The sequence below is a fragment of the Elgaria multicarinata genome, chromosome 3 (assembly GCF_023053635.1).
Source record: "Elgaria multicarinata webbii isolate HBS135686 ecotype San Diego chromosome 3, rElgMul1.1.pri, whole genome shotgun sequence".
Classification (NCBI taxonomy): domain Eukaryota; kingdom Metazoa; phylum Chordata; class Lepidosauria; order Squamata; family Anguidae; genus Elgaria; species Elgaria multicarinata.
In genome coordinates, this window is record NC_086173.1 from 57,241,280 (window position 1) to 57,267,261 (window position 25,982).

The 25,982-nt window shown below is 43.2% G+C and overlaps 1 protein-coding gene across 2 annotated transcripts in view; it reads right to left on the reverse strand.

Annotated features, from left to right (window-relative positions):
* Positions 1-25,982, reverse strand: part of LOC134394714 (myosin-1B) — a 111,316-nt gene that overhangs the window by 67,636 nt on the left and 17,698 nt on the right. Inside the window, exons 25-41 of one of the 2 annotated variants that reach the window (XM_063120387.1) lie at positions 25,387-25,532; positions 25,211-25,301; positions 23,610-23,999; positions 23,344-23,470; positions 21,484-21,602; positions 20,522-20,718; positions 19,207-19,390; positions 18,084-18,249; positions 16,835-16,959; positions 16,090-16,398; positions 15,798-16,001; positions 15,419-15,544; positions 13,712-13,882; positions 13,500-13,604; positions 13,304-13,399; positions 13,041-13,178; positions 10,760-10,913 (exon numbers count right to left, since the gene is read on the reverse strand). The exons of the other annotated variant lie outside the window; for it this stretch is intronic. Coding sequence (XP_062976457.1) covers positions 10,890-10,913; positions 13,041-13,178; positions 13,304-13,399; positions 13,500-13,604; positions 13,712-13,882; positions 15,419-15,544; positions 15,798-16,001; positions 16,090-16,398; positions 16,835-16,959; positions 18,084-18,249; positions 19,207-19,390; positions 20,522-20,718; positions 21,484-21,602; positions 23,344-23,470; positions 23,610-23,999; positions 25,211-25,301; positions 25,387-25,532 — 2,718 coding nt within the window. The 3' untranslated portion in view covers positions 10,760-10,889. Of the gene's footprint in view, positions 1-10,759; positions 10,914-13,040; positions 13,179-13,303; positions 13,400-13,499; positions 13,605-13,711; positions 13,883-15,418; positions 15,545-15,797; positions 16,002-16,089; positions 16,399-16,834; positions 16,960-18,083; positions 18,250-19,206; positions 19,391-20,521; positions 20,719-21,483; positions 21,603-23,343; positions 23,471-23,609; positions 24,000-25,210; positions 25,302-25,386; positions 25,533-25,982 lie in introns of those variants that run through there. 2 annotated transcript variants of the gene reach the window in all.

Consider the following 25,982-nt stretch of genomic DNA (forward strand, 5'->3'; position numbering starts at 1 on the left):
CATGTGCGCTCATCATCTGTTAAATATATATATATGATGGGCACAACATCCCTCGTCCCCCCTGGGATGTTGCGCATGCGTCTGCCCAAAGGAGAGGATCTCGCGAGCAGAATATCACAAGATCATCCCCCCTCCCTCCCCTGGACTAGACATGCCCTGGGTTGTTTAACCCCTAAACAACCCAGAGTGTCCAGGTTTGGACATCAATACTTGCAACCTACAAATGGGGCAATTGTAGGTTGTGTACTGAGAGCACACCAGAGGCAGCACACTCATTCACTTGCACGTGTGCCTAGAAAATTGTGAGTTAATTAACCAATGATATCATGTTACATACAAACCAGGAAATGTTTGATGTGTAGAAATTGAGCAGGTGAAGTATTTCCTACTATGGAGATTGTGGTTCAGAAACGGCTAGATCTAAAACTTCCAATAATCAACAGTATGATTTTGGCCTATGTGCATAGGAGTTTAAATATGTAAACTATGTTTTGACATGTCATCCACACCTGGATGGCCCAAACTAGCAGAGTGGGATCTCTGTGCCAATTGTGCAGGGAGGGGACTTGTAAGCCCTCCCACAAGATGGGCTAATCTTGGGGGGAAAGTATTATCTGATCTTACCCAATGTTTCAGCTGCTTTATTTTTCCATGTAGTTTTACTGCTTATGGCACGGTCAGTTAAAATAAGGTGACAAGCCTAGTAGGATCTAAGAGATCAAACTCTAGCTTCTTAGGAAAATGCTGGTTTGTGATGGTGGAGAGGATAATAAGAAGGCCGGTAATTTTTCAGAGGAGCACTTGCCCACTTTTCCATCCTGCAGCACCACCATCTCCCCACAAAGATGGAGGGGGTGCATTTTCAAATTCAGGGAGAAGATAGTGTATATCAGCTAGTTTGATATTTATTTATCATGTGCACAAATGTTTTCAGGCTTGCCTGTCCGAGGTGTTCTCATCTCCTTTGAATTAGCTATCTTTCCTTTCTAATTTGTAACTTAAATCCAGAGGTAACAGGCTTATTTGTTTATGTGTTCTGGGGAAACTATGCATTTTAACTGCCTGGGTAAATCTGATGTGCAGGTAATGTCTTAATATGCTGCTATTCAGAGGTGGAAAAATGTAGGCACAGAGCAGCCACTGGTTTATAGCAAATGAGGAACGCAGCATTGTATAAAAACGAAAACCTTTATTGCTTCAAACAATAGCTTCTCTCCAGGCCTGACAGACTCCTGAGAGTACTGTGTCACTTCCTGATTTGGCGAGTATTCCTTCAATCAAAGTCTAATTCTCCCGGACTACCTCTTCCTTCTGACTTCCTGTCTGCCTCACTTAGTTCTGCCTATTGACACAGACACTGGGGCCTAAATTTTTGGCCTGGTTTACCAGGTTGCTGAAGAAGACGGGAAGTAAGGGGGAATCCACACACAGTCTTTGGGGCGCTTGGAGCGCGGCTGCAGTGCGCTCCGAAATCGATGCTGTAGACAGTACCTTAACCATTCCAAGAAGAGGCGGAGGAGGAGGAGGTGGCTCTGCATCGCCCCACGCAGGGACGGGGTGAAGAGTTGCCGGGCCCGGCGGCTCTGCCGGGGAATCAGCTGCGTCCTTGGCGCCACCCACCTGCCAGCTGGCCTCCTGTTGCCGGCGAAAGAGCCACCCAGGTCATAGAGCTCAGCGGAAGAAGACGGAGGCGGCTTCTTCCGCCGAGCTCTCCGACCCAGGTGGGCCCGGGTGGCTCTTTCGCCGGCAACAAGAGGCCGGCAGGCAGGTGGGCGGCGCCAAGGACGCAGCCAATTTCCCGGCAGAGCTGCCGGGCCCAGCAACTCTTCACCCCGTCCCCGCGCGGGGCCGCCGCCGCCTCCTCCTCCTCCTCCTCCGCCTCCGCCTCTTCTTGGAACGGTTAAGGTACTGTCTACAGCATCGATTTCGGAGCACACTGCAGCCGCACTCCAGGCGCCCCGAAGACTGTGTGTGGATTCCCCCTAAGTTTCATTTCCTCCTAATGGTACTGGTCACATGATATGACAGATTCAGTTTACAGTTTGGCTTACTCCCAGCAGCTGTTCTTCAAATCCAAGTAAAGGCTGATGATTTAGTGCTTTTTACCAGCTTTTGCTGGTTGACAAACTGCACCTACTGCTGGAAGATAAACATCTAAAGCCCCATCACATCTAGGTTGAAACACGCAGTTCCCATCACTTCTCTGTTGTCGCCCCGATGTCGCTTCCTGAAAACAGGAAGTAATTAGCCCCATTCAGTCCGGTAAGAGAGAGCAGCAACCGGACTTTTTCTGGGGATTTTTGCAGCGCAACAAAGGCCAGAAGGGGTGGAAGACGCACGAGAGGCAGACAATGTCATGTGAGCAATCCGTGAGTGCCCAGTAACAAGCGTTCAGTTGTAATGTCATTTATATGAGTTGTCTTTGAAGAAGGTCCAGAAGCTTTAACTGGCTTAAAACATAGCTGCCTATTTGTTATAGGGCATTATGAACATATAACACATATCTTGAAGCAATGCTATTAGTTACTGGTTTGTTTCCAGGTCTAGTTCAAGGTGCTATTTTTCAACCTAGGTCAGGGTGATGTTTTTCAACAGTTGCATCTATGGTGTTTCAGTAAGAAGCTTCCTTCTTATGTCCACCATACTGGAACTGTGATGAGCTAATCAAATCCTGCTGTAAGTATTGTCACTATTAGGAGCAAAGTCTGTTTTGGAAGGATCCTGAACTATGCAGAGAAAACCCAAGAAGTCAGATTGGGGATTTCTCTTGCCTCTTTCTCAAGATGGGCGAAAATCTGGCTATTCTACTGAGTTTTTGGAAGCTGAAACTTTGTGTTTGGGCTTCTGCTGCTCTTGTTTTGATGCTGTCAGCTTCTAGATGTTAATTGTTATATTATTATTATTATTATTATTATTATTATTATTATTATTAATATTATTATTTATTTATTTATTTATATAGCACCATCAATGTACATGGTGCTGTACAGATTACACAGTAAATAGCAAGACCCTGCCGCATAGGCTTACAATCTAATAAAGTTGTAGTAAATAATAAGGAGGGAAAGAGAATGCAAACAGGCACAGGGAAGTGTAAACAGGCACTGGGTAGGGTGAAGCTAAACAGTATAGAGTCAGAACAAACTCAATATTTAAAAGCTATAGGAAACAGAAAAGTTTTTAGCTGAGTTTTAAAAGCTGTGATTGAGTTTGTAGTTCTTCTCAAGTGTTCTGGAAGAGCGTTCCAGGCGTAAGGGGCAGCAGAAGAAAAAGGATGAAGCCGAGTAAGGGAAGTAGAGGTCCTTGGGCAGGTGAGAAGCATGGCATCAGAGGAGCGGAGAGCACGAGCGGGGCAATAGTGTGAGATGAGAGAGGAGAGATAGGCAGGAGCTAGACTGAAAAGCTTTGAAGGTCAACAGGAGAAGATACTATTTTTTTAAAAAAAATGTGAACTACTTCGAGAGTATTCCAGCTAAAAGGCAATATAACAATATACAACTACTGTAAAAAAAAAAAAAAAAGGTCAGGAAACAAGCATGGCCTTTAGGAAGGAAGTCCTACAATGGGAAAACTGATTAGCTGGATATGACCTAGATGCTGTCAGACATGTCAGGTGTTGCAGATGATGACTGGGGTTTTCCTAGATTGGTGTCTCATAAATAAATAGTAGCATCTCTCATTAGATGGAGAGATGGTATCTTGTAGTGCGTTGCTTTGCATTATCACTGTAAGAAAGTGATCTCAGAAAGTAGGAGAAGCAGGTGTGTGGCGATAGGGGGCAGTAATGCTTACCTCATTCTGCGGCTAGAGGCTATGGATGACTTTATCCTCATGTGGCAAATAACTGTGTGCATACATTGTCCGATCTTGGAGAGTTATGTCAACCATGATAAGCAGTCACCTTGCCCTCCTCAAGTTCTTGGATCCAGACTTCAGTTGTATGACAAGTGTGAGCTGTTGCTTAGCCACACGAGGGCAGTATGTGCATAACTAATTGTAGGTTTCTGGTTTCATTAAATTAGGAAATTGATTCACTGTTGCTGGGATGCTGATTTCTATGCAAAGTCAGTAGGCAGCATGTTGTTTTGAGCCAGAGAAACCACCTGCAGGAAGGATGTAATTTCTTTATTCACCTACCTCAAAAGAATACTCTTTTACACAAATTTCTCCACCCATCCACACCATCCAAAAACAGAGGAATTAATTATGGCAGCTTCTCCACAGGAAGTAATTTTTTACACTCCTGATCCTGTGCAGTGTAGCCCCCTGGGGTATCTGAATCATAGCCCTTTTTGCCCTTGGGAGCTGCTGCTTTGGGGGACTGAAAGGTTTCCTCTGGGGAGACATCTGAGGAGAATTAGAGGGAGGACAGAGAGTGAGAAGGAACCATCCAGAGAAGATAGAGCAGTCTCTGCTTTCCACTCTCACACAGCAACCTTTATTCAGTGGAGATGGAACCACCCAGGTGTTTGACAGTCTGAGGAAGCCTGTACCTGTATCCCAAAAAATATAGCCAGAGACAGGTCTGAGAGAATCTGAATGCGCACCTTTGTCTAACTCCATTATTGGACTTTATCGACTCCTATTCTGTTGCTTAGAGACCACTTTAATTTGTACACCTCCCTGAGTTGTTCCTCTTGTTTCCTCCCCTCTTTCCTCTTCTCTATTATATAAATCTTAGTCCTTGTTTTTATCCTATTCTATTACATTGTCTACAGGTTGCTCCCCTTGTATTCTTTCAGGAAATGTGGGGGCTGGTGAATTGCAGGTACCACACGTTTCAGGTGTTCTTCCCTCTCATCCATCCCACTAGAGTTTGACCTCATGGCCCATAGGTCTGTCCACAATATGGGGTTTTGGTAGGGGAAGTGGGCTTAAATATGTACATTTATTTCTTTATTACCCCATTTCCACCAGCCAGTAATGATCACAAAACATAACAATAGAGATATTAAAATTATAACGAGTGTCATAAAAATTTGTCACTGGATGCTTCCAGACAGAGGGTTCCTAGCACTATTTATTTATTTATTTATTTTATTTATATCCCAGCTTTTTTCCTCCAAGGAACCCAAGGTGGCGTACATAATCCTCCTCCTCTCCATTTTATCCTCACAACAACAACCCTCTGAGGTAGGTTGGGCTGAGAGTCTGTAGCCTTAGCTAGACCTAAGGATTATCCCAGGCAAATGGAGGGGTCATCTCTGCCTGCTCCCGGGATCCCCTATGTGTCATTTAGATGCACAGGGATGATCCCGGGGCATTCCCGGGATATGGGCCTGGTCTAGCCATGGCCTGTGACTGGCCCAAAGTCACCCAGTGAGTTTCCATGGCCGAGTGGAGACTAGAACTCAGATCTCCCAATTCCCAGTCCAACACCTTAGCCACTACACCACACTGGCTCTCAATCAAAAGACATTGTGGAATTATTCTATCTTTCCCCCTTTAATGGATTTTGTTTGGAAAGAAAACGGAGAGATGAAACAGTGGGAAAACATGGAAGGATTACAAATGAAAGACAACGATGTCTGGAAAACTCCCCCCCCCCCCCAATTCCATGAATGAGGTAGGGCAGTTGCACAATTAATGCCTCATCTGGAAGCACCCACTGTAAGCTTACTTGGTGGTTTAAAGACGATATGAGTCTAGCAGGAGGGAGGGACTGTCTCATGCATGCACTGATTCATCAAGAACAGGGGCAAAGGTATTGAGGGTATTGTTGTTTTAAATAAGAATAATAATTCCATCCAGTAATTATGTACTCTCTGGACATTAATCCAAGCTCTTAAAGGCCAGGGACATATTTAACTTCTCAATGAAGCAGCGAAACACTCAAGTTAACCAGGGCTTAATTCTGGCCAATATCTGTATATAAGGGGTCACTGAATCTTTAGCAATAATCCTTGAAATTGATATGCTCAACTCCCAGCACTATGTTTTTATTTTTAAACATTTTTAGCCCATTCTATAACAAAAGAGGCTCCCGATTTAATAACTAGTGAGACAGTCCTTGCTCACACAGTAACAATTTAAAAGACACAACACAAAAGGGAAAAGGGATGGGGAGGGAAAGCAAATTCAGGTGCCAGTTAAGATGGAAAATGACCAGCTTGAATGGAGACAGTTGAGGAGCCTGATGGAGCCGGTGGTCTCTTATCAGAGCTGATGGACTGGCTCTGCAGTCCTAACCCTCCATGTATGGGAGATAAACAGTGCAAACCTATAATCAGTTTACAATAAGGATAGGATACCAACAACCTCCTTATGCTGAAGATAAGCCAGAATGGCCAATCTACACTACTGTATAATTATGCCAGGGTAACTACAAAACTTTATTATCCTGCAGGAGCCAAAAATGCTTGGTGTTGGAAGTGTGGCCATTGAGAAGCAAACCTCAGGCTTGATCTACACCAGCCATTTATCCCGTGGTGATGAGGTTGTCCCTGTGCAAATGATGCACAGCCAATCCCGGGGTGGACCAGGGATGAGCGCTCAATTCTCCTGGGATAGGAGGGACTGCTTTCTTGAGATCATCCTGAGGTCCACAGGCAGTGTGGCTCTCCCACCTGGGGTTGTCCCTCTTCCCCATGAGTAGCAGTTCTCAGGAAATGGGCATGGAACTGTACAGGGGGAGTCCGTGGGCATCGAGGGTGAGGGAGAGAGCATTTTCGCCATCTTTGGCATGGCGCTCGGTGTCTTCCAGTGCCGACTTTGTTGAGTTTTTTTTAAAAAAAATAATCTCACCTTTGCGCAGGATTGTGCCCACGCAATTGTGCAAATGTCTCCTCTTTTTTTAAAAAAATGTTGCCCCGAACCATCCCTCTTTATTTCCAGGACAACTTGCTGTCGTGTGGCCCCTGAGGGACGATCCCGGAAGTGGAAAACTCCATAATTGTCCCTCCCCACTCCCCAAATGGCTGCAGGTATAGATTAGCCCTTAGTCAGAGCTTTCTTTAAAATTGCCATTCCGTCATAAAGAAGATCAGTATGGAAAGAGGAAGGGAGAATTGCAAGATTATGAAAGACCGCAACTCCTTCAGCACTTGTCTTACCTAGTCTTCTGTCTTTTAAGAGTCTTAATCAAACTTGGCCTGAGCATGTATGTCAACTTTACTGGGATTTGAAACTGATCTTGCAATCATTGCCCAGTGTTAAGGATACCCTGGGTGCTTCCAGACAAGGCTTTTATTTGCACACACCCCTTCCCCATTCATGGAATTTTAGGAAGATCCAGAAGATCTGATTTTCTACTCATAACCCTCCCATGTTTTCCCATTACTTCTGTCTTTTTTCTTACTGTGGAAAATCCATCAAGGGGGTGAGAGATGAAATAGAGGCACAACGCCTTCTGATTGTTAGTGCTAGATCGTCCGTCTGGAAGCATCCCCATCTGCTGACATTTACTAGTGCAAGTTATAGTTCAAATTAAAAAGTTGAAAGGCCAGGAGCAACAATGGCATAGAAATATTGAGAATTAAGCAAATGCATTCCTTAGCCTGATGTAAGAACAGCCCTATTGGATCAAGGCAATAGTCCACCCAATCTATCCACTGTCTAGAACACACCTCTCATCAGCTCAGCTTTGTCTCCAATTATAAGGCACCATCCATTTAGGTGTGTTCTGAGTATTTGACATTTGTATGAGAACTACAACCAACATGTTCCTAGTTACTTACCAGCTTTTGGGGTTGAGGTTGGCAGAGCTTTCATGCTTTTTACAGCTGCATAATAAGTAGAAATTCGTAAGATGAAGCTTCCCCCCATTACTCTGTCTGCATGCTGGGGAAAGTTCATCTCCTGAATTTTGGCTTGTTAATGGCGTAGGAGTCCTGCTAGAAAAATACTGGCAACCTTAGTCTTAATCTGTATTCTTGATTTCCTTCCTCCTCCCCCATATTACTTGGTATCTATCCTTAACTGAGAGGCAACAATAGCTATCTGCATCAGACTGTACTTCTTCTATATTTATTGCAAATAAACCATTTACAGGCGCTCCATACTTCAGGCATCCCACTTTAGCCTGGTCAACATGATACTTTAAACTTGGACAGTAGCTTGTGAAATCTGAAGGAAACCTAATTTCAGTTGGTAAAGGCACATTGCCTGATATACTGGGATATGAATAGTCTCTGCTGTTTAAAAATCTCATACAGCTGTCAATAGTATCATGACATCATGGTCTTTTTTAATAGGAAAGTGCGGACAATCTAGACCCTGTGGAATGCCTTGTATGTTTATTAGGGGATAGAATAACCACCACAAGAATCTTGTAAGACTGCCTATAGTTAGACTTCTGGCACAAGCACATATCCTTGCTAAGTGAGGTGGCATCCGGACCCTATCAAGTGGGTCAACTTTCACTCTCTCCCTCACCCACTTCTTTCTTAGTATAACTCTGTTTTGGGTATCCAAGCTGAACTGAGGCCCCATCTTAAGAACATTGTTTTCTTCACATACTCTGATACCTCAGCCCTAACTGACAAGGGCTAGATCTATATTAATGCTTTATAGCGGTATTGAAGTGGTCTGATAACTCTTGGGGCGCAAGACACATTCCATATACCGATTTAATAGTGATATTTCCTGCTTTTTATCCTACATTTGTAATTATTTGGCACAAGGTAGAGCCTCATGTGGCGCAGAGCAGTAAAGCAGCAGTTTCTGCAGCTGAAACTCTCTACACGGCCTGAGATCGATCCCAGCGGAAGCTGGTTTCAGGCAGCCGGCTCAGGTTGACTCAGCCTTCCATCTTCCCAAGGTCGGTAAAATGAGTACCCAGTTGGCTGGGGGAAAGGTAACCACGACTGGGGAAGGCAATGGCAACCCACCCCCCTACAAAGTCTGCCAAGAAAACGTCAGCGAAAGCTGGCGTTCCTCCAAGAGTCAGTAATGACTCAGTGCTTGCACGAGAGGTTCCTTTCCTTTCCTATAGAGCTGGCCAAGGACTCCAATAATAAGTTGCAAGGATGTAATGCCACATACAGAGGAAGAGGGAAATTGTGCTCTGTCTTGTCTTCTTCAACAAGTTTATTAGCAGTGGAGTTAGGTGTACTAGAAGGGATTTGCGACATTAGAAATTTTTTCTAATTGACTAATTGTTCCAATTGGGTGAAACATACATTACAGTGACCGTCAGGTTGTGAACCTTCATACAGGTTCTAGGCAGCCTTGTGTTAGTGCAGGGTGGGATTCAGAGATTCACTTTGAGATGGGAATGAGAGTTTTTCTACACAAGGCATTTATTGGGTGCTTGTCATTTCCTACTCACAGTTATAGGTTCTTTAGACCCTCCAGTTTCACTTCTGTTTTTAAAGAGTGCTTTTGACAAGTTTTTTTTAGAGCAGGGAAAATGCTGTATTATTTTTGAAAGTGAAAGAAAACACTTTTCCACATGTGTATTTGTGCTATTCTGCTGCACCACAGTACCACCTAGAGGTCATGTGCCCAAAAAGCAGGAAAAGAAATGCTCTTCATGCTGTGCTGATCTCAATTCTGTGACGAAAACGAAAGTAGATAACAGCCTCATGTAGAAAAGCCCTAAGTAATGTAGAGAGTATTTGCAAGCTACCCAGGGATTATTTTTTATGGGAAGGCCAATTTTAGCACCATACATTATGGTTGCAATAGGGATAGCACAAACTGATTCTTTGTGTACTTTGTGGCTTTTCTGCACCACCAAGTAATGAACTGCTGTAAGGGATTTTGACAGAAGGATGAAAATGAAAGCTTAGAGTCCCTGATGTATTCATAATTTTGCAGTTCTCTTCTCAATAGACCTCTGCCACAGCAAAGGTCTGGTTTTCTAAGATTAGGTGGGTAAGTTCTGTTGTTGTTTATTCGTTCAGTCATTTCCGACTCTTCATGACTTCATGGACCAGCCCACGCCAGAGCTTTCTGTCGGCCTTTGCCACCCCTAGCTCCCCCAAGGTCAAGTCTGTCACCTCCGGAATATCATCCATCCATCTTGCCCTTGGGTAAGTTCTACAAGATGCCTTATATGGCCTAAAGCTGTGGTCAGTCATTCAGGTGTTCCATCCCCTTTATTTTCTTGAAAAGGGGACTTTAGGAGTACCTGAACATTTGAATTTCAACACAAACCTCTGAACTTCAACATGATGACAAATACATTTTATAGCATACCCTATCTGGAAACTAGTCTCCCATTGGAAAATGTAGCATTGGAATAATTCTGCATTTTGTGTTTGCCCCCCTCCTTGCTGTTCCTTTTTAATAACTATACACATATTATATTGAAACTAGTTGACATTCTGTCCTTGTGTGTGAACACATTGACATTTGGCAATTTCCTTCTTGAGCCACGGGACGTCACACTTCATAGAATTATCATGATACATTCAAGGTAATCATGCTCCAAGCTGATGGGAAGGCACTTCTGAGAGAGCTGGCTACCTTTCACGGTTACTTTTCAGTGTGGCACCCTAAATATATCTTTCCCTTTTGCATCCCCTCTAGGTTTAAAGACCTTTGCCATTAAAGAGGCCAAATAAATCTACAATGACGTCCAAATTGCTAAAAGCAAGAAAATACATCTGATAAGATACCTTGTAAACATTTTGTTGAAGGAAACATTTAGAGGTCATTGTTGTCAGTGTTTAGATGTTTATTTTTTAAGTTCCATACTGTCAGCTAAACTTTCTGACATGAACATTATTCCTTTATCCATTCAAATATCTCCTGGAAAGAGATTAGTGTTGCAGCCACTTGTGCTGTAACACAAAGAAGAAAACTCACCAAGTCATTAAGCAAAGCACAATTTATTTTCTATTGTGATGATTGAGGAAAGATTACAGGACTACTACATTCTTCAAACAATATCAAGGGGATATATGCATTTTGCATACATTCCCAGCTTCAGTTTTGTAGTGGATTCACTCTTCACTTTCTATTACGACCTGCCAAAAACAAACAAACAGAAACAAACTTGGTTCCTGTTAAGTATTAGGAGAACACCATGCAAGTATTAGGAGCCACGATCTTTGTGCAAATTATTACAAATCAAATATAGAATCTGACCTAAAAAAAAAAAAGGCTTCTCTACCCAATCCACAAAAGCCTTCCCTCAGAGTATGTGGAAATAGGTATGCTGCTGTTTCCCTCCCCTTAACACTTATTTTTAATACAGGGCCTGGGTAGAACCATGCTACCCAATACTGCTGTGTATGAATGACCATATCTTGATTTAATAAACTGAAATATAAGCAAGCTTCAGCTCTTCTCTCATCCCCTCTTGCCAGCCAGCAAACAAACCAGGAAGTCTTTAGTTACCTGTAGTTTCCCACTACATCTGAACTGGCTTTGGAACAAGCCAAGAGGTGAAGCCATGGTTTAGAGTTGTTTGTTAGCCGTAGCTTCCTGGTTCAGATGTAATAGGAAATTATAGTTAACTGGAGATTTCCAACCTTGTTTGTTTGCTCATGGAAAGGGAGGAGAGAGGCAGCTTCATGTGGGGCCACAAGGTTCATTTGTATCTCAGCTTATTAAGCTGAAATGACAAATGACAAATGTATTAAGCTATGATTATCTGAACATTTAAAGTATAAGGCCTTAGCTAGACCTACCGAATAATCCTAGATGGAGAAGAGGTGATCTCGCGTTGCGATTAACATGGTGACCTCTGGAAGAGAGGCGTCGCGCCCAAAATGTATTTTTATTTTTAAAGAAGATGGAGCGCATGAACGCTTGTGCGCAAAGGTAAGGCTTTTTTTAAAAATAAAGTCATTACCCCGCTCCCCCCACCCTACCCTTGATGGGCGCAGCACTCCTGAGGAGCACTGCGCCCCGTGCGCGGCTCTCGGCTCCGCGCAAGTAATTGCACGGAGCCAGGTAAACCTGTAGAAATGGGCCACATGCTCTGCGGTCTCGGGCTCAGCCCGAGATTGCAGAAAAAGCGGGCCCAAAGTGTAGGGTTTTATCCTGGGGCCAGGGAAGGATGATCCCTCCCTGATCCTGGGATCCCCTGTGCATCATGTGGACGCACAGGGACAATCCCGGGGTTTGCCCCAGGATAAACGCTGGTCTAGCTAAGGCCCAAAAGGAGAGAACCTCACAAACAAGTTGAAACTTTTTAGGGGATGACAAGCAGCTTCTCCCAAGTTCTCAAAGCTGATTTGGAGCTTTTCCAATTTTGAGATTCATTGCTTTTACTTCAGCAGTGAGTCTAGCTAAAGTGTCAAGAGAAAGCGTGGAGACGTCAGTTGTCATGTAATTTTTTTATACATGCGCAGACACACACAGTGAGCCAGGCGTCAGACTCTGTCTTGAAACTCTAGTTGAGCTTGACCATCCAAGCGTGCAGATTCTACACATGGTTTGGGTGTGAGAAACACACCTGCCTGCTCCTGGGTGTGCATTGTCTTGCCTCTAAGACCCATCTCACCTCCACATGGTGGACATAATATTTAAACAGGGCCAACACAGAGAGTTCCATCTGTGCAAACATTACACTCCAAGTGAGAGATAAGGATAATGTGGTTAGGCCTCTGTGCATGTATGCAGAGTGGACAGGCATAAACTTATTTCCTCATTTGCGCATGTTTGTGTGAATGGGGCTTCAATGGGAATTATGCTTGTGCCTTTGAACTAGAGTTATCTGCAAAAAAAAAAGCCTATCCTGCAGAAAGCTAAAACATGGTTGGGGAGCACTTCATTTTGGTCATCTAGATAAACCATCAGCATTCCAAATGTGCAGCAGTAGTAGGCTCCACCATCCTCACTTGTGGTTGCTTTAGTCAGTAAGGTGGAATGTAGTCCCTTGCCTATAGCCTGGAAACATACTCTCTCAGCTTGCCTCATTCCACTGATTTCACTGATACTGTATCCACACAGGATTTGAACCTGAACTTTTAGTGTGTCATGTTGTTTCTTCGGTTCTGCGCAACACTAATGGTGGATACTCCCTGGTTCCTCACCAGAATACTCAGATTGCTTTTCATTCATTGCTGCAACAACTGATTTGTAATGGCAATTGCATCCTTCAGGTGGGACAAATTGTTTGGCCTCTGAAATGAGGAAGCACTTACCTTTGTGGTAGAAACTTCTCTGGTCTTTGCTCGGAGCTTATTAACCTGAGACTCAGCAATATCAGCCCTTTCCTCAGCCTCTTCCAGTTCATGTTGTGTTTTCCTGAATTTGGAGAGGTGAACATTGGCCTGCTCATCCTGTAGCCAAAAAGGAATCACATTAAAAAAAAAATACTCAGGCCAAAAAAGCAAGTTATGATGTCAAAATCGGGATTTTGTATATATATTTTTCAAATGACAAAAAAGGTGTTTAAATAACTCACAGCCTCCTCTGCTTGTCTCTTGTAGGATTTGACCTTTAGTTGAAGTTTATCCACCAAATCCTGTAGCCTAATTACGTTCTTCCTGTCCTCTTCACTCTAGAAAAGTGGCAGCATATTAGCGCATATACAGTGTTTGTATATATATATATATAATATATATAAGGCTGGAAAATACCCTTCCTGCTTTTCCTCTTACCTGGAAAGTCAATTCTTTGACTCGCCGTTCATACTTGCGAATACCTTTGATGGCTTCTATAGCTCGCTTCTGCTCTCCCTCAAGTTCAGACTCAAGCTCTCGGATCTAGGAGGTCAAGTGAGACATGACTTGACTCTGCAAATCTGATATAGGAGGCAATGAATGGAGGAGAACTCTGATGTGTGCCACCAGCCCCCAACCCCAGTGTTTACCCTGGCCTCCATTTTCTGGATCTGCTTCTTCCCCCCTTTCAGGGCAAGTTGTTCTGCCTCATCCAGGCGAAGCTGCAGATCTTTCACTGTCTGATCCAGATTCTTTTTCATTCTCTCCAGGTGGGCACTAGTGTCTTGCTCTTTCTTCAGCTCCTCTGCCATCATGGCCGCCTTGAAACATTAACAGTAGGCTCAAATCAACAGATATCAAAGATAGTGCACTCAGAATAAAGGACAGGAGCTCAGCAGAGTTTGAGAGGTTGACTTGTGAAATAGAAAGAACCTGCTGTAACCAACTCGGCGAGTAACTCTTCCCAACTAATTAATTAACACTCAATCAAACAAGGTGCTGACTTGTAAGGAAATATTGCATGGAATCATTTATGAATTTTCAATAATAATGACATAAAGTGGATTCTTACAGTATTGCTGGTGTAGGGAAATGGTTCAGCTCCATAGATCAGCTTGCCACTTAGGCCCCACATTCTGCATGGAGAAGGGGACTTGGCTTGGAGTTGGAGAGCCACTCTTCCAGTCGCTGGTATTGTCTTTGCCCACTGCTCATTGTCCCCAACAGGATAGCCAACAGTGGACGAAGGGACCTGGCTAGCACCTGGGGGAGGTGAGTCCCAAGCTAGCTTCACTCCTCCTATGTCAGTGGTTCTCAACCTGGGGCACTCCAGATGTGTTGGACTGCATCTCCCAGAATGCCCCAGCCGGGGCATTCTGGGAGTTGTAGTCCAACACATCTGGAGCGCCCCAGGTTGAGAAAGGCTGTCCTATGTCTTTCCTAATCAGATAAAGTAAGAGACGAGTGAAGCTAACTGAGGTTCACATGCTCTTCTACGCCCTCTTCCTTCTGAGGGAGTAGGGCTTCCAGGAGGGGCCTTGCCCACGGCCTCATGGGTCAGATGGAATGGCCTGGAGGGTTCCCCATCCCTGCAGTACTGTATGAATGCCACATTTCATAGTGTGAATGCGGCCATGTGAAAAGAACTGACTACATGGGTCTTTCGCATGGAAACAGCAGGCCCACATTGTTGCATCATTCACACATGCCCCCAGATGAATGCGATTGCATCAGGGGGGAAATGGCTCCCATACGCTCATACCCATGACTGAAGGGCACCTTGTGCAAAATCCATTATTTCTGTGATATATTACCGAGTGGGGTTTTTGCCTCTATTTTTCCTTACACAGACTCTGTACTTGCATTGCAGGGGGGGAAATGAGTAGGTACCACGTGGCAATTCAGTGTTGGGAAGGTTGCACCCAGCTGTTTGCAAATGACAACATGATAGGAACAATATGCCAGTAACAAAACCAGGGCTTTAAAGAAGCTATCTTGTTAAGATGAACATAAGCCCATTTTTGTATTTAATAGCATTTGTTTTAAAATATCTCCACCCTTTAATTTCTCTTCTGAGTTGTCACAGAAATTGTCTTCATGTTGTCTGCCTCACTTCTTTGCAATAAGAGTAACGTATGCTGAATTTAAAAGGAGCAAAAAGGAGATATTTAAAAGGAGTTAGGGGTCCAGCTTGGGCTCCCTGTTAGAGTTATGAATTCAAATTTGGCACAAAATGAATTCCTGCCTCTTTCTGCAAGGGGGTAAATTTCTTCAAAATAGTCTATTAGCATAGGCTGTCGCTGCTACAAAATAGCTTTGTGGCAACTGCTAAAAGGGAAAAGAAATGAAGCTCTTACATCTGTGATTGCTTTCTTTGCCTTCTCCTCTGCATTTCTGGCTTCTTTAATGGAATCTTCCACTTCACTTTGAAGTTGAGAAATGTCAGTTTCCAGCTTCTTCTTCGTGTTAATAAGGCTGGTATTCTAAAGAAAGGACAGTGAATAAGCTTTTGCATCTTTTCTGCTGCAACTCCTAGTAATTATTACGGTGTCACTCCTCCCAAACAGAGGCAATATACCCCTGGTTATCAGATGTTGGGATAAACAACAGGGTAGTTATGCTCTGCTTGTGAGCTTCCGTGGAGCATTTCGGCTGGCCACAAGGTGGACTTTTAATCTAATCCAGCAAAACAAGTAGCATGTTTTTATAGTGAGAACTATAATCCATAGTCCATACCTGTGTGTGTAGAAGCTGCACACGCTCCGTGGCATCCAGAAGCTCTTGTTCAGCTATCTTCCTGCCTCTTTCTGTCTGTTCCAGAGCTGCCCGGAGCTCCTCAATCTCAGCCTGCATCAGATTAGCTCTGCGCTCAATCATGGCCAACTGCTCTTTTAGATCTTCTTGGCCTCGGACAGCATCATCCAAATGTAGCTGTGTGTCCTAAAAAACACAAAGGAAAAGGTGCTTAGTAGGATTGATTGCAATAACTTTTATCACCCTTATAATGGATTGATTGAGAAGTATGTACTTTGAGCTGCCCTTGGACATTCCTGAGGTGTTTCTGTGTCTCAGCTGCAATACGGTTGGCGTGGCTCAGCTGGATTTCCATTTCATTGAGGTCTCCCTCCATCTTCTTCTTAATCCGCACAGCCTCATTCCTACTCCGGATTTCTGCATCCAAAGCACTTTGCATTGTTTCTACCGTTCTTAGGTGGTTCCTCTTCAACTGATCAATTTCTTCTTCTTTCTCGGCGATCTTTCTGTCAATCTCAGATTTCACTTGAGTCAACTCAAGCTGGATGCGAAGGATTTTCGCTTCCTCATGTTCAAGAGCTGCCTATTGAAGGAACATTGGAGAACAAATAAATTCAGATATTTGGTTTGAGGAAACTGATATTTCTTGAGGTGCTTCCTCTTACTTATCTTACCCCAATGTAATAAAACATTTTTAAATGAATACCTGTTAATGCTTTATCACCATCATGGAAGGTTACTGGAGAATTTTCCCAAAAGACCAGGCATCATGTGAAATAAAAGATTCACATACCCACATTGCTGCTTAGCTCTAGTGCAGGTGATGGACCCACTATGCCACATGCCCATGTGCCAAGCAAATGGTTAAGAAGACAAAGCTCAGCTTAGGTTGTGTGTGGTTTGTCACAATTAGCTTCAATGAGTGAGCATCTCCGCTGCTGCCACCCACCCAAGACTCAAAGCAAAGCATAATTTATGGCCATTAGTATTTCATTTCCTACCGTTTCTTGACATCTTACCTCTGCTTCCTCTAAAGCCATTTGCATGTCAGATTTCTCCACCTCTACTTGCTTTTTGGCCTTCTCGAGTTCATGGATAAATTTGCCATTTTGAGCAATTTGTTCTGTAAGATCAGCTATTTCCTCTAGGAAGGGTTAAAAAATGCACAAATGGTTGACAAAATGAATATCAGAAGATTGAAATACTTCTAGAATTACGAGAGTTAGCACCACATGCACACATGGAAAGAGCTGCTGCACATGTACAGGCATAAGAGAAGCTGATTGATGCCTTCTTCTATGAGCTTCAGAAATAATGGCTTTCTCCCCAGTGGTCCTGTACACAAAACATCTTTTTTGTGTATGCCACATGTACCAAACCGAATGTGTGGACTATACAAGCACAGACATAAGCAGCATCCCATGATCGTGGAATAATTTTTCACAATTACAGAAAATTCGGTCAGCTCTACCCATGACAATTACCTGGTTCACACATTATAAATATCCAGGGCTGGCCTGATACTTTTTGCTGCCCAAAGTAGAGCTGAAAATGGTGCTCCCCACCCATCCAAGTCAAGATGCTGCAAAGCTAGGCAAGTTATTTTGGCATAAGTGACAGAAAATCACACAAGCATATTTCCCCATCACTGACAGTACTAATAATACAATAATAACAAAATAAATAAATAAATAACAATTTGCTGGCCTTTCTTGATACCCAAAGTCTGTTGCATGAGGCAGCTGCTTCATTCTACCTAATGGTATATGTGTGTCCATTAGATGATATTGCCTAACAAGCCTGGAATTGCTCACATGAGCAAAAATTGTGTGAAGTTAAACCAACTCTTTATTGCTGATACTTGCTAGAAATCTCTGAAAGAAATGGTCATTCTGAAAACAGAGTCATTAGTGGCATCAGGTTAGCCTTGCCTTCTCACAGCATGAGATGGAGAACATGCAGAGAACTGGGAATTGTGAAACTTAATATTATGTTAAGGTCCATAATGCTAGAAGGCACATTGATTTGATTTACAGCCTGCATTCCTGCCTTAGCTGTATCCTGAATTTTGGCCACAGTCCTGCACATAGATAAAACCAAGTTGTGTAGTTACTCATTTGGTGCTGTTTTTCATGACACGGAGGTACAGAGATTAGGAATATCTGCCTGTCACACCACTGCTAAAAAAGTCGGCAACCCTTGCTTATTCCCAAGACTTGCTAGAGTCAAAATACCAACAAGTGAAAAGAAGGCAAGCAGGACACTTACGCTGTAAATTCTTGTTTTCTCGTTTGATTGTTTCCAGCTGATCCAATGTTTCCTCATAAGCATTCTTCATTTTGAAGAGTTCAGTACCCAAGGAGCGAGATTCCTTTAAGGCCCCTTCCAGCTCTGACTGGCTCTCCTCATACTTGGTCTTCCATTCTGCCAAAATCTTAACATCCAATGTATTTTGATTTAGTAAACATATTTATTTTTGCCTATGCCTTTTCTTTGCTAAACTTGCTCCATATTCTCAGTAGCATTCTAGTGAGGAAATGGTGACGGTTCATGGGGAACTTCTCTACCTTCCAGGTTTTGTCTGTCAGGGGCGTAAGAGTAATCCAAAGTAAGGGGCAGCCCTGGTTGATAAAACCACACACAATTAAGGGCCACAGTCCCCTGCCCCCCCCCCCCAAATTCTGAGACAGTCTTCCCTTTGCTCCCAATTGCACTTTGGCCCGGATCCCTCAATCACAGCAATCTCAAGATACAATTTGCATGTCCCAGGGCGTGGTCTGAAGAAGGCACATGATACAGCTATCTTACTGAAGCTAAGCCTGTTCAGGTCTAGTTCATGCCCAGACGGGAGATGTGGGGATCTTATGTATCTCCATGAATTCCATAGTGGAAGAAATGTGGAATATTAAAAGAAATGTGTGAAACAGCCGTCACAGATCAGATACTTCAAACAGACCATCCATATCACTCAAAAACATGTCAAACATACTACTTTTCAATGGAGGCAGTTCATGTATGCAGCTGTGAATCACTGAGGGACAAGACCGCAAGTTGTATATGTGAAGGGTTGAAAAAGCTGTGAATCAGGAAGCTCAAACAGTTTCACATCCATTAAAAAAAAATATTGGGGGAGCTTCCTCTCTGTAAATTATAATGCCCCTATTCCAGAAATCTGGGCCAAGTTGCTGGTGCCAGAGAATGGGCTCTAAAAGCCCTTTTAATAGGTAGAAGTAAGACTCTTTGTAGCAAGTGGTAGCTCATATTCAAAATGTCAAATGTCAACATTTCTCCCACCACGGCCAGGGTGACATGAGGAGTGTCTTGGAGATGAGGAGTGTCCTTTTTCTCAGCTAAGGGCTGATACTAGAGATGGGGCTTGTTCAAAATATACCTTGTCAAAATTCCTTTGTTTCTTGTCCAGAGCAGCTGCCTGTGCATTTGCTCTCTCAACATCCACCATCAGGTCTTCCACCTCACATTGCAACCTCTGCTTGGTCTTCTCCAGGGAAGCACACTTGGAATTCACAGCTTCAACTTGCTCTTCAGCTTCTTGAAGCCGCTGGGCGAGTTTTTTCCTTAAAGAAGTCAGATCATAACAATGATGTCCTGTTGATATGTATATTATCTATCAATTGCACTGCTCAGTGCAGGGTAGCTTAGATACCAGCATGTTTGTAGAACTGCATGATTAGCAGGGCCCCATACACTGTTGTGGTATTCTTCCCCTAGCAGTGTATACTGCCAGCAAATGTATAAAGCAGTGCAACTGCTTATAAATAAATGAAACTGGAAGTGAGGTCCTGATTTATATCTTTGAACAAAAAAGCCCAATCCTCCCTTGCCACTGATAAGACATGGTAGCCTGGATCCTCCAGTTGCTCTGAGGTAGTAAGAAAACACAAGCAGTTAGAGGGAGGGACAAAAGCTGGTTTTAGTATAATGCATTTAGTTTCTGCAAACAAATTCACACAATACGTTGAGCTACATTTGCATTAAAGACATTTTTTCAAATGTCCTGTATAGCATGTGAGCCAACAATCCATAGATTGTGCCAATGTCAGGATTTCCACCATGCTGAAATATGTGTTGGATATCCTGAAAATTGGTGCACCTGAGAACAATTAACCACTCGCTTACGTTGGGTTGCTCACACGAATAGATAATGGTCTTGAGCATCTCTCCCAGTATGAATTTACCTGTGTACTATGATCATAGAATCATAGAATAGCAGAGTTGGAAGGGGCCTACAAGGCCATCGAGTCCAACCCCCTGCTCAATGCAGGAATCCACCCTAAAGCTGAGGCCCATCTTCTGAGGCCCATCATCCACCCATCATCTGAGGCCCACCTCCAAAGGAGGTTCAGAGGATGGCAACAAGGAAGACAGCCTTCGCGGTGGAGGTTCCCTAATTGTGGAACACTCTCCCCACTGAGATCTGCCTGGCACCAATATTTTCCTCTACTCCCAGGTATTTGACAGCATATGATAAGTCTTTTTAATGGGTCCAAGGATTTTTATTCTTGATTGTTTAAAAGTTTTTCATTTTTGTATGATAACAGTTTTATATTATGCTATATATCTTTGTAAATCGCCCAGAGAGCTGTGGCTGTTGGACAGTGTAGAAATGTAATAAAGGAAATGAAAAATTGGTCAAGGCAAGGTGTGAAAATGATTGTTAACTTGCCACTTCTCACCCCAATACTTACTTGGCCTCTTCCAACTCCTCTGTGCGTTGAATGGCATCAGTCTCATATTTGGTTCTCCACTGAGCCACTTCACTGTTGGCTTTGGACAAGGCACGCTGGAGCTCACTCTTGGCTTCTTGTTCCTCTTCATATTGTTCCCGGAGCAAGTCACAGTCATGGCGTGCAGATTGTAAAGCATGAGCCAGAGCATTCTTCGCCTAAGAATTAATTATACCATGCATCCATTTTAACTGAACCCAGTTGATAACATATGCCCTACTGTTACCATGGGGAAATCTTCATGATTGCTCTATAACAACAGACAATGCCTGGGGTGTTTTGTGTAATCGGTGTAAGCCCCTTGCCATCAGAGTAAAGATATCCTAATTAAAATCAGTAAATTCAATATGACACAATATTTGAGCAGTTCCCAGTGCTGGAAAGATCTATAAATGTTTAATAGTGTATTCCAATGCATTTGGATTCCTGTGAATGGATCAAATAGCCTACAAGAACAGCAGACTAATTGCTTGTACTATCTCATCACTGATGGTTATACTTGAAATGTACAGATTAAACCAAAAGTCACAATTAATGGGCTGGCATTTGTCAGATGCAAGAGAAATTACAAAAGTGGAGAAAAATATGTAACAGTGCAATCCTATGCAATGAGTGCAAGAGGATTTATACCCAGGTAAGTGTGCTTCAGACTGAAAGCCTGCCAGCGTATGATATCATTACATCAGATGACGCAGGTATGTTTCTGCTGATCAAGGGCAGGACTCCATAAACAGCATAGACCCTTCCACTGGCAGACAACCCACCACCACCACCCCATTGACAGTGATCATGGTGCAGTTGTGCTTTATGCTGCCAAATACAATACTGTCAAATGTTGCTGCCAAATGGGACTAAAAGCATTGAAAATTTATTTTTAAAAACTGCAGAATCCATGTTCCCCAGGACCCTTCCTCTATGAATACCTTGGACTCTTCCTCTAGCTGCCTTTTCAGTTCTTCTATTTGCTGGGTAAATGCTTGCTTGCTTCTGGAAAGCTGGGATATTATGCTCTCCTTCTCCTCAAGTTGACGTGACAATTCACCTTTGACCAAAGGAGATGAACTGGTTATTTAATTAATTAATTTAATAATTTAATTTTCTCTTTATAAAATTTGGCATACATAAATTGATATCACTGATACTCACAATAATATTAGGTGCAATTCCATATCTAACACTTATAGCACAAGCAGCCTGTTATTCTCATGCCTTATGAGAGTTGTTCCCCCAAGCACTCTGCCTTTCATAGATATTCTGGTCCAACCAAAAACCCTGCATATTGCATTCTGTTGTTATAGGTGTGCACAACCTGCAGCCTAGGGATCACATGCAACCTCCCAAGAACTTTGTTGTGCCCCTCTTGGGTGCCCTGACCCCACTTCAACTGCTGGATTCCCCACTCCCTCTCCCAGAAATCCTTATACAGTATATAACGTTTTCTCCCCTCTGTTCTAGAGCATAAGAAAGGCTGTGCTGGATCAGACCAAGGGTCCGTCTAGTCCAGGATTCGGTTCACACAGTGGCCAACCAGCTGTTGACCAGGGACCAACAAAGTAGGACATGGTACAACAGCACCCTCCCATCCATGTTCCCCAGCAACCGGTGTACATAGGCTTACATCCTCTGATACTGAAGGTACCAAATAGCTTTCAGGACTAGTAGCCATCAATAGTTTTATTCTCCATGAATTTTCCAAGCCCCTTTTAAAGCCATCCAAATTGTTGCCCATCACTACATCTTGTGATAGTGAATTCCATAGTTTTAACTACGTGCTGTATGAACAAGTACTTCCTTTTATCTGTCCTGAATTTCACACCAATCAGTGCTCTGTGTCAGCAATCCCTCAGGATTACTGGGGGAGGGGGTAGAGGTCCAGGATTACTCCCTACTCCAGTGATACTCACATACAGATTGTTGGGATGCATATGTGTGCAATATGCGTGTGCATGCTGCCTCTCACCCCAAACCACCATCACATACAGCCCTCAGGGTTGGAAATATTGTGCACCCTGCTTTGAAAGAACCATGGCGCAAACTTCCCTAGAAACCACATCCCCTGATATAAAAGCCCTAATCCCAGACATTGCTTTTGTGTTTTTTGCTAGTCAGTGGGGTTTGAAATTCATACTGTATCAATGCAGCTTCACAGAAGTGAGGATGAACGGAAAGAAAGCACAGGCCATTCATGCCTCTTCTTTTTGCAACTTCAGTGTATCTTATAAAGGAACCATTCACACAACTTCCCCCATGGTGAGATGCATGTGATCAAAATGTGGAGGCAACACACAATGTTAAATGAAGAAGCACAAGTCAGTCACACTTCCTTTTGCTCCTCCTTCTGTGCAACATGCATGCGGCCCCTAAGTGAACTCTCTTCCTTATTATCAACCCACATTTTTTAGGGCTCAGCTCACAACATAGATTGTGGACTTGGTACTGGTGAGTCCTGGCACAAATTAAGCCCCCAAAGTGTGAAATCAGAATCACATTTGGTTCTGTTTCATTTTCTCTTTATCTGTCGTTACAACTCATCTAGCTTCTGAGGGTCCCAATGATTCCCCCAGAATACCTTTAAAATCTACTTCCTCATGCAAATACTACATTATCACTTCACTCCTCAGCCAGCTCATGGAAGTCTGCTCTATGTTTCCATTGGTGTCTCTGAGGTTAGCTTCAGGCTTTAGACTAAAAATCCACTGCAGGTAAATATGCGTTGCAGACATTTCACTGACAACACAAATATCCAAATTTGCATCTTTGATCACCCTCACTATTTTTCTTACCCGACTCAGCCTGTAGACGAGCTTTCTGCGTGGTTAAATCGTTCACCGATCTCTGGTTTTCCTCCGACTTGACCTTTAGTTCACTGAGTTGGTCCTCCAATGTTCGGCACATTTTCTCTAGATTAGCCTTTGGTGATAAAAAATTAATTGAAACAGTAAGGATATATTATCTATGCCTGTGTTTGTGTTTATATAGCTGTGCATGATTGAGAATGCACTTCTTTAATCTGGGTCTCTGAAGGACTTCTTTATTTCATTTTAAGTACCTTTGATTTGGAAACAGACTCCAGGCTACTGGCCAGGTCATCAATCTCCATTTTACACTCACTCTTTTCTTTCTCCAACTTTTGTTTGACACGCTGCAGGTTATCAATTTGCTCGCCAAGCTCAGCCGTGCTATCTGCATGCTTCTTGCGGAGAGCTGCTACCGTGGCTTCATGCTGTAGGGCAGATTCCTCCAGATCACGCCTCATTTTTTGGAATTCTGCCTCCCGCTTCTTATTGATTTCAATCTGGGCAGAGGTGGCCCCTCCAGCTTCTTCAAGTCTCTCACTGATTTCCTCCAGCTCACGTGCCAAATCAGCTCGTTGCTTCTCTGCCTTAGCCCGAGTTGCTCTCTCAGCCTCAATCTCCTCTTCGAGTTCCTCAATGCGAGCCTACACAGGAAGAGGGGGTTTTATGGTTACTGGTTCGTATTCTTCTTATTACCATTATTAATAGTGCAGGGCTATCAATGAAGATAGCATTTCAAAGATTCATAAGAGAAAATGGAGGAGGAGGAGAAGGAGGAGGAGGAGAAGGAAGATGACAATGACAAGGAGCCCAATCTAAAATTAACAGTAAGACAGGCAAGAGTAACTAGAAAAAATGTAAATGCAGTTACATGTACTTGAGCTTGGCTGAAGTTGAGAATGAAGATTAAATCTTTGTATAAACTGCATTTTGAAGAAGGAATTTGATGAATGACAAAGAGGTAGCAACAGGCATATGTTCAAGGAGTACAGGCACAGGAGGTCAAGCAACGGGAAAGAAGTGGAGCAGGAAACCTTTGAGCAGCTGAGGGCGAGTGAGTTGAGAAAGAAAAAGAAAAAGGCAGAGATATAATGGGAAATGAGGCCAGAAAGTTAGATCAGGCCAAATATGTGAAGAGGCTTAACAGTAAAGACAAGTAGTTTGTGATGGGTATGAAAGGAAATGGAAAGCATAGAGATTTGCAAGAACTGCTTTAGAGAACTACTTTTTTGGGGTGGGGTGGGGAGAGATTAATATTATAGTTTCATTGTATTACACTATAAGGAAAGGAAAGGAACCTCTCGTGCAAGCACTGAGTCATTACTGACTCTTGGAGGGATGCCAGCTTTCGCTGACGTTTTCTTGGCAGGCCTTATAGCGTGGTGGTTTGCCATTGCCTTCCCCGGCCATTATTACCTTTCCCCCAGCTAGCTGGGTACTCATTTTACTGACCTCGGGAGGATGGAAGGCTGAGTCGACCCGAGCCGGCTGCCTGAAACCAGCTTCTGCTGGGATCGAACTCAGGCCGTGGGGAGAGTTTCAGCTGCAGAAACTGCTGCTTTACCGCTCTGCGCCACACTATAAACAACTTGAAAATAGGGCTATCTTATTCCTAATTGTTTTTTGGCCTTAGCTGTCTAGATTTAGCTATCTAGTGAAAAATACATATGTGGAACAAACAAAGTTAATGTTTTTACTAAGCAAAGTTTTGGTTTTACGAAGTGGAAGATATCTATCATTATACATTTCATACACCTAAGCAGTAATTAATTTTAACCAAGCATTCTTATCATCATTGTTACTAAGTAAAAATGATTTGGGATGAAAACTTAAGTATGAAGAAAACAATTCATGCCTGCAGTTCTTTGATTTTCTTCTGCAGCTGGATACCCAAAGTTTGCTCATCCTCAATTTTGCTTTGCAATTGGCCGTACTCAAAGTCTTTCCTATAAATGAACAGAGTGACTGTTTAATTAAAAAAGATCCTCTAAACATACTTTAATACGCAACTAGAGTTTACACATTCCATACTTCTTCAACTTTTCTTCAAGCTGCTGTTTATCATTTTCTAGATCCATGAGAGATTCCTGGGAAAGTTTCAAGTCCCCTTCTAACTTTCTCTTGGCTCTTTCAAGATCCATGCGGATTTTCTTTTCTTGTTCCAAGGAGCCTTCCAGCTGTAACACAAGCTTAAGGTTAGTGGTCAGTCTCAGAGATGGATTTCTAAGGCAAATGATCCCCCCCCTTGGGTTAAATTCAATATTTACAAAATGTGAAGTAAGCCTTCTTGCAAGGAATGGCCATTTGTCATCAGAGATATGGGTCTTTCCCTCCGTCACTCCAGTGTGTATTCCCAGTTGGGCTGGGAAGCAAAAGGCCATAAGAATCCCCCTTCCACATTCTCAAACCACTATAGTCAGTGGAAACGGGGTAGTGTGCCTCATCCACTCTTGTTCTGCAAGCAGTTTGCTTTCATAGGATCTCCTCCCAACTCAGGGCCCTTAAATGTATGTTTTGGTGCTCTCTTTTCCTCCCCCACTTATTTATAGCTGGGCCAAAGGCAAGATGAATGCTACTAGGAAAGCCTTCGGTCTTAATTATCTGAGAATTCCTCGTGGGCACAGATA